The following is a 12,376-nucleotide window of genomic DNA, read 5'->3' as shown; positions in this document are numbered from 1 at the left end:
CTTGAGACCTGCTTGACAAATATTAAAAAAAGACTCGACTTGACTTTGACTTGACGTTCATGACTTGAGACTTGACTCGGACTTGAGTTAAATGATTCAGAGATGGGGGACTCGACTTGACTCGAGTCAGACTTAAGTCGCAAATTTGAGACTTGAGACCTGCTTGACAAATATTAAAAAAAGACTCGACCTGACTTTGACTTGACGTTCATGACTTGAGACTCACTTGTGACTTGCACATGTTTGACTTACTCCCACCTCTGCTTGAATACAACTAGCTAACATTAGCAAGAGGTTGCTGGATTCCTTGCTAGCTTGTCCTTCTGTCCACAGGGGGCAGTGGTGGTGCAAGTGGTTTAGGCTCTGGGTTGTTGATCAGAGGATCAGGGTTTAAGCCCCAACATTGCCACTGCTGGGCCCTTGAGCAAGGCCCTTAACCCTCACTGCTTCAGGAGTTCTGTATCATAGCTGACCCTGTGCTTTGACTCCAACCTCCAAAGTTAGGATATTTGAAGAAAGAATTTCACTGTGCTGTAATGTTTATGTGACAAAATAAAGGACTTCTGTTCTACAAGTGTATTATTCAAAAAGTGGAAATGAAGTGAAATGTGGAAAATGTCCCTTAATCCATATACAATATCAATGTGCATCTAAAAATACAGCAGGGATGCTAACGTCTGTTAAGGTTGATTTACCCTGATAGCTGTAAAGGAGTTCTTCCATAAAGAAGATTCTTTGAATCTCCAATAATTCTAAGTATGTTTTTTAAATTTAATCTCAGGACGGTTGACAAAAATGTGGAAAAAACATGCAAAGGTGCTAAGAAGCGTCTGTAAATCTTAACAGAATAGCGTTCTATCTTGTGTTTGTGTACATTTCTTGGGTAATAATGGAAACGTAAATCTACTTTCTCATAAAAAATGTTTTGACCTAATATCACTGTGTTACATGTAATAATGACTAGTTATTTGAGTGTGTGCGTGTGTGTCTGTGTGTGTGTGTGTGTGTGTGTTCAGGTAAGCTGACACAGATCGTGTTTGGCCACTGGGATGTCGTGACATGTTTGGCACGTTCGGAGTCGTACATCGGCGGGGATTGTTACGTAGTTTCAGGATCCAGAGACGCCACTCTGCTGCTGTGGTACTGGAGCGGAAGACACCACATTATAGGAGACAATCCAAATAACAGTGAGTGTAACACACACACACACACACTCAAACACACACACAACTATACACACTGTAACACTAGTACACACAATCAAGCGGTGATTATAACACAATTAAGTGTTAATTAACAGCCTTGTGTACGTTCTACACACTATCTACATATACAGTAGCTAATGGACAATGTAATTGTGTAAAAGTAATGGCACCCTTCAGGAAATTTTACAAAAACCTTTATACACCATGAGGCATTTGTGGCTCAATAGTTAAGACTCTGGGCTACTGACTAGGAAGTTGTACGTTTAAGCCCCAGCAGTAACAAGCTGCACTTTTAGGGCCCTTTGTTCAAGGCTCTTTGTGCTAACGTGGCTGAACCTTTGCTCTGAACACTGCTTGTTAACCAGCTAGGATATGTGAAGTAAATATTTCATTCTAGTATAAATGTCTATGTGACAATATCAACTGTATTCTTTATAATTTTTCTTGAATTATTGAATTTTTCCAATTAGCAAACATTGCTAGCTGGTTACAAGAATGTTTTGTGTCAGTAGGGGCTATTTTTTTATTTCTTTTTTCTTTTAGGTTTAGTTACATATCAAAGTAAGAAACATTCTCTCTCTCTCTCTCTCTCTCTCTCTCTCTCTCTCTCTCTCTCTCTCTTTCTCTCTCTCTCTCCCTCCTTTCTCTCTCTCTCTCTCTCTCTCTCTTTCTCTCTCTCTCTCCCTCCTCTCTCTCTCTCTCTCTCTCTCTCTCTCTCTCTCTCTCATTTTTCTTTTTTATTTGTTTGCTTGCTTGTTTTTGCATATTTCCTGTAAATGGGGATTATTTATTTATTTATTTATTTATTGTAAGTATTTTCTCCCAGAAGGAACTTTTACTAGCGTGAGACAATGAAGTCTTTTGTAAACTGGGATCATTTTTTTATTTATTTATTTATTTACAAATTGTAAACTGCAAAATAACTAACTTCTTTGTGCTAGCAGTTACTTCTCGTAGCAGCCGGCATTAATTATTTTCCTGTAACACAACACACCAGATCAACTCCTCTGTTTGTTAATTATTGGAAGAAACACAATTACAGTAATGACAAAAAAAGCCACAGGACAGAACGCAGCTAATTACAGCCGTCGCAGCGAGTAGCCGAGTTTTCAGCGGGTGGCTCTGCGTCTTCAACTAGTTTAGACAAAAAAGCAGTAAAAAAAAAACAAAAAACTCAAAAACATTTTGTCTTCATTTCATTTGACCAAAAACTAATCCTCCTGAGACTCGTACGCTTTGTGAGATGTGTTGTGTTGTTAAAGCGTGTTGTTGTGCAGATGATCTGCTGCTCACGAGTGTCAACTTCTCTACTTTAGGTGTGAGCTTTCTTTAATTAACTGCGCCGAGCCTCACACTGTTAATTAAGTCTTTCAGCTCGAATGCCTCCAATTAGCGAGACGCAGCTCTGCCCTCCTGAGGAGAGGAAACACGGCTCCTGCGATACGATGTTCACACACCAGGGCTTATTTGGGGCAATTTAAAAGTGCACTCGTTATTCTGGCTGGTGGGGTGTTATCTTATTACACTGAGTGATAGTAAAGTGGAGAAACACGCCTGTGTGTCTCACATGCTGATATTTTATACTTTCACTGTTTGGGAAAGTTGAGGAGGATTTTAATTGTGGACATTAATATATTAGACATTTTATCTAAACTCAGCACAGGATTTATTTTCACAGTGTTGATCTGTTTCAGAAGTAGTAGTTAAAGTAGTTATTAGATTTTTTTTTTGTTAGTAATTTTTCCAATTAGCCAACTTTGCTAGCTAGTGATTTTTTCTTTCTTTCTTTCTTTCTTTCTTTCTTTCTTTCTTTCTTTCTTTCTTTCTTTCTTTCTTTCTTTTACAATAACTGTTTTTTTCTTTTTTTTTACATTGTTTTTCTTTCCTTTTTTGATTGATTATGTTTTTTTTTTTTTTTTTGCTTGCTAGTGATTGTTTTTCTTTCTTTTTTATTTTTTTACATCAATTCTTTTTCTTTCGTTTTTACATTGATAATGTTTTTCATTGCTAGCCAGTCATTATGTTTTAAGTGTTCTGTTTTCTCTCATCTTCTTCTCTCTCATTCTACAATTCTTACCCTTTTCTCTCACTATTTTCTTCTTTCTTTTTTCTTCTTTATATTTTCTTCTGATTTATCTCTTTATTCTTATAATATCTTCTTCTGATTTATCTCTTTCTTTCTACCTCACCCTTCTATGACTTTTTCTTTCTATATTTTCTTCTTCTCTTCTGTCTTTCACTCTTTGCCTTTTCTACCTTTCCTTTCTCCTTCACACGTCCTCTTTCCTTCTGTTCCTCCTTCTATCTTTACACTGTTTTCTCTGCTCTTTTTTATCTTTCCACCCTCAATTTTTCTTTCCATTATTTCTCTCCTCCTCTTTATATACTATTTTTTAATAAATGAAATCTAAACTACTTGAATTTAAAATTTCGAAACGCTTCCCCTGGCATTTAAAAACAAAATGCTCACCTTTTTTATAATCCATTGATTTAATTTTATTTCAGCTTGTTGATGCCTTTGTCATTATTCAAAAATAGTAGAAGTCACTGAATAACGACTAAAAATCCTTGTCGGCACGGGGTGCACAAACTTTTACCATGTAGTGTAGATTAGATTCTTTTAAAGAATGTCTTTCTCCATTAATAACCTGCTCCTATGGAAGAGTGTAACTCTACAGAACAGATCTCTCTCTCTCTCTGATGATGAGTAGACTTTCAACCTCATACACTAAAATAGATGATTTTGTGTTTTTATTTTCTGACAGAAATGCTAATATGTGTGTAGCAGCGTTGTGTGAGTCTTTCTTTCCCAGCATGCATTAATTCCACGCATCTCTCCTCAGAGGTCATGACAGCCAGAAAGGCCATGAATATTCAGCAGTGTGTCTTCATCCAGACCCCTGACACGAAATTGATTTGGTACTCGAAGCACAGAACGCGGTGTCCTAAACACACGGTGATTAAAATCACATCCGCCTTGACCGAGCCTCTGCGCTGTGGCCCCTGCCAGCCCTGGCTCTGATTTCTGCCTCCTAATTGTGTTGGTGTGCTCTCTGGGACCTGTGGGGCATCAAGGGGCTTGCACACAGACTGATTGAATCTTTTGTGAGGAAGCAAGCTGATCTCGAGCTGCGGATCTCCCAAGAGGACTGAGCACACTGTCACTCTCTCTCTAACACACACACACACACACACACACACACACACACACACGGAGTGGATCTGATGCCATATCGATCATCTGGTACAGCATCCATTTGGTTGTCCATTAAAAGTAGAGCGTGTATTCACACTAACGACCCCTGTGTTAATTAAAGCAGTGTTACATCTGTAACCATTTCAATATCTGCTCCAAAGATCTGCTCCTCTCGCTCGTACCTCGTTCGATCGCCAGCGAGCGGCTTCATTTCTCTTCATTAGGCTAATTCAGCTGATCCCTACACCAGCGCTTTACGCATTTTTTGAATAAACTCATAGAAAAAGTGCAGTGAATTGTACATAATATTCATTCATTCATTCATTCATCTTCTACCGCTTATCCGAACTACCTCGGGTCACGGGGAGCCTGTGCCTATCTCAGGCGTCATTGGGCATCAAGGCAGGATACACCCTGGACGGAGTGCCAACCCATCGCAGGGCACACACACTCTCATTCTCTCACACACTACAGACAATTTTTTCCAGAGATTCCAATCAACCTAACATGCATGTCTTTGGACCGGGGAGGAAACCGGAGTACCCAGAGGAAACCCCCGAGGCACGGGGAGAACATGCAAACTCCACACACACAAGGCGGAGGCGGGAATCGAACCCCGACCCTGGAGGTGTGAGGCGAACGTGCTAACCACTAAGCCACCATGCCTCCCTGTACATAATATAATTAATAAATAAATTATAAATAAATATCAGGGCAAAAACATTCCCTGGATCTAAAAAAAAACACTCCTTACAGTCCTACAGTATATGTTAATTTATTTTTTTTTAGTTCATTTAATTTTTGTTTAATATGCAACACTTCAGCTTTACTACAATGTAAAGTAGTAAGTGTAAAGCTTGTATTACAGTGTAAATTTTCTGTCCCCTCAAAATAACTCAACACACAGCCAAAATTGGGTCCCAAGTGCCAATATTTTGCGTGGCCACCATTATTTTCCAGCACTGCCTTAACCCTCTTGTGCATGGAATTAACCAGAGCACCACATGTTGCCACTAGAGTCCTCATCCAGTCCTCCATGATGACATCACAGAGCTGGTAGAGGTTAGAGACCTTGCGCTCCTCCACCTTCCGTTTGAGGATGTCCCACAGATGCTCAATAGGGTTTATGTCTGGAGACATGCTTGGCCAGTACATCACATTTACCCTCAACTACTTTTGCAGTGGTCGTGTTGGAGGTGTGTTTGGGGTCGTTATCAGGTTGGAATACTGTCCTGTGGGCAAGTCTCTGAAGGTACAGTAGGGGATCACGCTCTGCTCCAGAATGTCACAGTACATGTTGGCATTCATGGTTCCCTCAATGAACTGTAGCTCCCCAGAGCCGGCAGCACTCATGCAGCCCCAGACCATGACACTTCTACCACTATGCTTGACTGTAGGCAAGACACGTCTTTGTATTCCTCACCTTGTTGCCACCACAAACGCTTGACACCATCTGAACCAAATAAGTTTATCTTGGTCTCATCAGACCACAGGACATGGTTCCAGTAATCCATGTCCTTAGTCTACTTGTCTTCAGCTAGCTGTTTGCAGGCTTCTGATTTGAATGCATCATCTTTAGAGGAGGCTTCCTTCTGGGACGACAGCCATGCAGACCAATGATGCCGTGTGCGGCGTATTGTCTGAGCACCCCCACACCCCCACCCCTTCAACCTCTGCAGCCATGCGGGCAGCATTCATACGTCTGTTTCCCAAACACAACCTCTGGATATGATGCTGACCATGTACACTCAACCTCTTTGGTGGACCATAGTGAGGCCTGTTCTGAGAGGAACCTGTCCTGTTAAACCGTCGTATGGTCTTGGCCACTGTGCTGCAGCTCAGTTTCAGGGTCTTGGCAATAGCCTATGCCATCTTTATGTAGAGCAACAATTATTTTTTTCAGATCCTCAGAGAGAGAGAGTGAGAGCGATAACACCAAATTTAACACACCTGCTCCCCATTCACACCTGAGACCTTGTTACACTGCCGAGTCACATGACACCGGGGAGAGAAAATGGATAATTGGGCCCAATTTGGACATTTTCACTTAGGGGCGTACTCACTTTTGTGTCCAGCGGTTTAGACATTAATGGCTGTGTGTTGTGGCTGTACACTGTACATCGTTGCACTGTGTTATTTCTTCACATGAAAAGATCTAATAAAATATATACAAAAATGTGAGGAGTGTACTCACTTCTGTGAGATACCGTATATTATATGTTCTTTCTTTTAATTTCTTATATGAAATACCTTTAACAGACATGAAATTATAATTTTTGCAAAACACTCCATTTGTATCAAACATGTTTGGAACTTATCATAAAATTCTGCTTTAAAACATCTAAAACAGCCACCAGTGCGTCAGTGTAGTAACTTGCAGTGTTACCTTCTCGTTATGCTGCTGCTTTATTGATTTGTTGTGGTGCTTAACAGTAGCTGCTGAAGATGCAAGTGTGTGTGTTTATGTTGTGTGTGTATGTGTGTATGTTTGTTTGTGTGCGTATATTTGTGTATGTGTGTGTGTTTGTTAGGTTAGGTTAGGTTAGGTCAACTTTATTATCCCCGAGGGGCAATTTGTTTCACAGCCAGCAGAATCCATACAATCCCAAACACACAACAACAAACAGTACAGAGGAGAAAAAAAATAAAATAAAATAAAATAAAATAAAATTAAGTATTTAAAAACAAAATAATTTTTAAATCTATTTGTCCTGCAAAGTGGTAAAGAATATCTGCGTGAAGAAGGTAACAACATGGCTGGATGGCTGGAATCTCAACATTAAATCGGCCGTCCTCAGAGTCCTTGCTTTATGCAAACTGTTTAAAAAGTGTGTGTGTGTGTGTGTGTGTGTGTGTGTGTGTGTAAGTGTACCAATTGCACCCCTCTCTTCCCCCTCATCACTCAGCTGACTCTTCACATGAATAGAGAATCTTTTGCAGACTTTACAACTAGGTCAATGAAGAAGGACGACCTTCTGAGCACACGTTTTCTTATCATGGGCCTTTGTTTATTTTCTCTATTTTTATTTATTTTCCTTTTTTTAATATCAGCTTTAATGTGTATTTATTATACTGAATGACACATCTGTCTGTTCTGTGTGCAGGTGATTACCCAGCACCCAGAGCAGTCCTGACCGGTCACGACTACGAGGTGGTGTGTGTGTCGGTATGTGCCGAGCTCGGCCTGGTCATCAGCGGAGCCAAAGGTCAGTGGTTTAAGTTTATCTCAAAGAATTTGTAGTATAAAAAAAAAGAAAATGTCGCACAATTTGTTATTGAATCAGAATCATAATCGACTTCCTGAATGTTTGATCTGAAGCAGTTTGATCAATTATTCACAAAGCTTCAGACACTTTAATTTAACTAAACATGCAGAACACTACACGAGATCAACTAAAGCCACAATAAAGTTTACATTCAATACAGAAGAAATCCATTTAGTTTATCTAAGCGCCTTTTTACACCTGGTCACTTCATGTGTTTTCTCTGATCCGATAGCTATCTGATTTGTTAAAACTGTTCCATTTACATTAGGCCACATAAACCAAAAAACCCAAAATGCTAATATATTTGACCTCATTTCCGGAGTAATTGAAATGGAACACGCTTTGGTGTATGCGGATTTCAGAACGCAATCAAAAAGAAGATGAGAAAACGTCTTTGTTACGAAGGTTATGCTACAAAAAACAGCATTTACTGTTTGCTGCATTTTCGCTGGCAGCAGCAGCGCATTTTAAGGCCCAACGAGACACCTGGGTGAAAGATCACCTGCGAGTGACGTACTTCCGTTTGGGAGGAGTACAGCGCTGACGTATGTGGCTTGAACAACCACATTCATTTACACCTGTCCAGTTTCATCTGTAACGCGTCCCAGACCACCTCCTGAAGTGGTTTGAACCATCAGATTTATATCCGTCTCCAAAACGTTTCGGAGGGCATTTAGACCTGGTCTTTTTACCATCGGATAGCTATCAGATCACAGAAAACACATGAAGTGACCAGGTGTAAAAAGCCCCTAAGTGACTAAGGATCAGTCTTAATTTGATACTGCACCCAAAAACATTCAAATATCGATTTAATCTAAACAAAAATAATAAATGATAAAAGAAATAAAAATAAATCATTTAAAAAACGGTGACGAAGCAAAATGCATATTAACTGATTGATTAATTGATTGATTGATTAATGCCTTAATCAATGTGCTTAATAAATATCTTTAAATATTTTAAATATTTAAAAAAAATCTTGATTTCGAGCTTTTAAATTTGGTCTATTATAAGCCTTCACTTTGTCTCTATGTTGATATATTTGAGTTTATATCGTGTAGGGATTACGTTCGTGACCGATCATAGAGATGTTCTAACATCTGTGTGTTATAAATGTAATAAATGTAAATGTAAATGTAAACATCTCTGACACAGAGCAGAAATGTCATCGAGACAAATTCTATCATTTCTGCCGCTATTGCATTTCAGTTCTGTTTCGGAGATGTTAGTGTATCTCTAAATGACATAGCGGCAGTAAATATACAGTATACGCTAGAATCTTCATGAGCCCTTTTAAGGGTTAATATGCTGTAAGAAATAACTTTTTTTATTTTTACTAGGATTTTCTCTTTAATTTTCATTCCCACATTTCTATGAAGTTTCTTAGAATTTCATCACTAGGAGAAACTAAGAATTTTCCTGAATACAAGCCCTGATGTTTAGATTAGTTTAAATCCCAGTGGAGAAAATCAGAGTCAACATTGATGAAGATAAAATGTTCAGTATGAACAGACTGTGAGGAAAAGTCTTGGGCTGAACACTAGATTATACTTTAATTCAGTTTCTGCTCATCGTTCATGCTTCAGGTTGAAGTGTTATCGAATCCCGTGATTGTTTATTTCGACAGAGGGTCCGTGTCTGGTGCACACCATCACCGGGGACCTGCTCCGGGCTCTGGAGGGTCCCGATAACTGTTCTTTCCCTCGGCTCATATCCGTATCGAGCGAAGGCCACTGTATCATCTGCTATGAGAGAGGCCAGTTCTGTAACTTCAGCATCAACGGCAAGCTGCTCGCCCAGATGGAGATTAACGACACCGCACGTGTATGATATCACATCATTTATACGGACAGATTTCCTAACATTAACATGCCTAATGTCTGCTTGAGGATCTTTATGCTAACAATTTTGGAAGTGTAAATCAAATCGATCCTCATGGTTTGAAATATTATAATAAGCCAGTGAGAACGGCTCATCAGTAAGTCATTACAGGCAGAAAGTTCATTACTGTGTCTGTTGGGCTTCGTCTCTTCAGGCGATGCTGCTGAGCAGTGATGGACAGATGCTGGTGACTGGAGGAGATAACGGAGTGGTGGAGGTCTGGCAGGCCTGTGATTTCAAGCAGCTTTATATCTACCCAGGCTGTGACGCTGGTATCCGGGCCATGGACCTGTCACATGATCAAAGGTTTGTCTAAGAACTCTTTATACCAGAGAAGGCTTTTGGCACAAGATTCTTGACACAGACTTATAAGAAATTGCCTTAACAATGACATGAGATTTTAACTGCCATGCCAATCAATATATAAACAAACAAACAAACAAACAAATAAATAAATAAATAAATAAATAAATAAGAGAAGCGGATATTTTCAGCCAAAAACCTGCTAAAATGGGCAAGTTATTTATTTATTTATTTGTTTATTTATTTGTTTGTTTGTTTATTTATTTATTTTTACAAATCTAATGGCATTCCTAAATCAAGGACCGTCTTCAGTGATGTCAGTGAGTAAGGGGTTTCGTTTGTTTTTGTTTTTTCTTCCTCAACCATGAGTTAACATTTTCGAGGAATTAAAAAAAAATTATTCAGGCGATACGATTAATATTTAGCCCTTTTCTTACATCTCTGTTTATTAGACATGTAACAACACCCTAAACATCCCCCCCCCCCCCCTCAATGCACTGAAAGTTAAAACTGCAAATTTACATGTACGATTTCTCTCAGACCTGCATCAGTCCTGTTAGAGAGCTTGAGGGATCTTGTATGGCTTTATATACACATGTTATTTATCGATGGCTTAGAAACACACATTTTTCTTACACATCCTCCTTTGTTTTGCAGGACGTTGATCACAGGCATGGCATCTGGCAGCATTGTAGCATTCAATATCGATTTCAACCGCTGGCACTATGAGCACCAGAATCGCTACTGATCATGCTTGTAGGACTGGTCTCTCTCTCTCTCTCTCTCTCTCTCTCTCTCTCTCTCTCACTCAAACTCTCTCTCTCTCTGACTCTCATGCTTCCATAAAGGAGCCACTGAGTAACCAGCAGCACTAATAAGAGTCAGCAGCACTTTCCAGCGAGACCGAGGAAGCCGGTGACTGACGGACTTCACATTTCCCGTGTAATGTGTGCACTGGTATTAACAGCACATCCCAGTTGTGTTTTGCTTCTCTAAAGTACTGTACAAAGGCACTGTATTCTAATGTCATTCTAATTCTAAAGTAGCTCTAAATCAATTAAAAAATAACAGACCAGAATTCTCGAGCCAACAACGATCTGTTGTTTATCAGCCAATTTCTCCACAGTTTAAACTGTGAAAATTCCTCTGTGCAGCAGCAGAAACTAGAAACATTTCTACAGTGTATATTTGTATGTTAGCAACATATTTCACCTACCAGAGGCTTATTTTCAGGGTAAATAGTGGTTCATGATGTAAATATGGATATTGTCAAAATGTATTCCTTAAATCTTACTGAGTCAAGTCTCGAAAATGTGTTTAAACTCCTCAAGTCTGTCTGTTTGGGTCTTTATTAATTCGCTATGATCAATTAGTGTTTTAATGATTTCAACATCAAACTGTTTGTTTTTGTGTTGTGAATAAATAAGCCCTGTGTTTTCTGTGAAATGTACTGTTTTTCTCTCAAATACATCATTTTTAATTTATTTATTTATTTATTTATTTATTTATTTATTTATTTATTTCCCCCAGTTTTAAAATGATTAACGTTAAATGTTTGAGTCAGTGTTTTTTACACCAAGGATTTGCTTCAGTAAATATAATGTATATGAAAAGATTATATTTGAAAGCTCACCATGCCTCTTATTTATTTATTTATTTAGTTAGTTAATTAGTTAGTTAGTTACTTAGTTAGTTAGTTATCAAAGATGTTTCTTTTAGTTTTTCACATTTTAAAATCTCTTTTCAGAATATTCATCCAACCGAACCATTTGCTCATGTAACACTGTAATGCATTTCTATACAAAATAAAAAGTGTTCCATATAAATTGTAAAACCTTTTCTCCTTCCTGCTGGAGACTCGAGTCTCCTAAATCATCACGAGCGAACGTGAACGTACGCTGTACTGTAGGTTGAGACGAAAGAGTTAAAAAAATCATCAGGTTTTTTGTGTTTAAATATGAAATCTTTTTCATCTAAAACAATTGTCCTTTCATCTTGTTTTGTAATTTGTCCTTTTTATTTTAATCTGACAATTTTTTAGGATTTTATTATTCTCTTTTTTTTTCAATATTTATTAGTGTAAGATTCAAAAGGTTTAGAATTAAATGTAACAAACTGAGACTTTCTCCATTTGCACTAGATGTTGGAGCGTGGCTGTGGGGATTTGTGTTTTGTTCAGTTAAAAGAGCATTAGTGAGAACAGACGCCGATGTTTATGATCGTGAGGAGGTCTGGGATTTAATCAGTGTTTCAGTTAATTTCAGAGGTTTTCAGTGGGTTTGAGTCAGATTCAGGGCTCTGTGAAGGACACTGGAGATCTTTCACTCATGTAAACATATTTACAACATAAAAACCTAAGATTTCTATTGATTTTTAGAGGAAATTTCAATTTCAGGGGGGCACGGTGGCTTAGTGGTTAGCACGTTCTCCTCACACCTCCAGGGTTGGGGGTTCGATTCCCACCTCCGCCTTGTGTGTGTGGAGTTTGCATGTTCTCCCCGTGCCTCGGGGGTTTCCTCCGGGTA

At 38.8% G+C, this 12,376-nt stretch overlaps 1 protein-coding gene across 1 annotated transcript in view; it reads left to right on the top strand.

The window, feature by feature from the left end:
• The window catches only part of nbeab (neurobeachin b), a 408,640-nt gene extending 397,156 nt beyond the window's left edge, over positions 1 to 11,484 (top strand). The window contains exons 52-56 of the mRNA XM_060888097.1: positions 1,017 to 1,187; positions 7,506 to 7,607; positions 9,295 to 9,491; positions 9,703 to 9,854; positions 10,509 to 11,484. Coding sequence (XP_060744080.1) covers positions 1,017 to 1,187; positions 7,506 to 7,607; positions 9,295 to 9,491; positions 9,703 to 9,854; positions 10,509 to 10,599 — 713 coding nt within the window. The 3' untranslated portion in view covers positions 10,600 to 11,484. The remainder of the gene's footprint in view (positions 1 to 1,016; positions 1,188 to 7,505; positions 7,608 to 9,294; positions 9,492 to 9,702; positions 9,855 to 10,508) is intronic.
• The last annotated feature ends 892 nt before the right edge of the window (positions 11,485 to 12,376 follow it).

The sequence above is a fragment of the Tachysurus vachellii genome, chromosome 15 (assembly GCF_030014155.1).
Source record: "Tachysurus vachellii isolate PV-2020 chromosome 15, HZAU_Pvac_v1, whole genome shotgun sequence".
Taxonomy (NCBI): Eukaryota; Metazoa; Chordata; class Actinopteri; order Siluriformes; family Bagridae; genus Tachysurus; species Tachysurus vachellii.
Note: the sequence above shows the minus strand (reverse complement) of the source record. Positions and strands in the feature narration are given on the sequence as shown.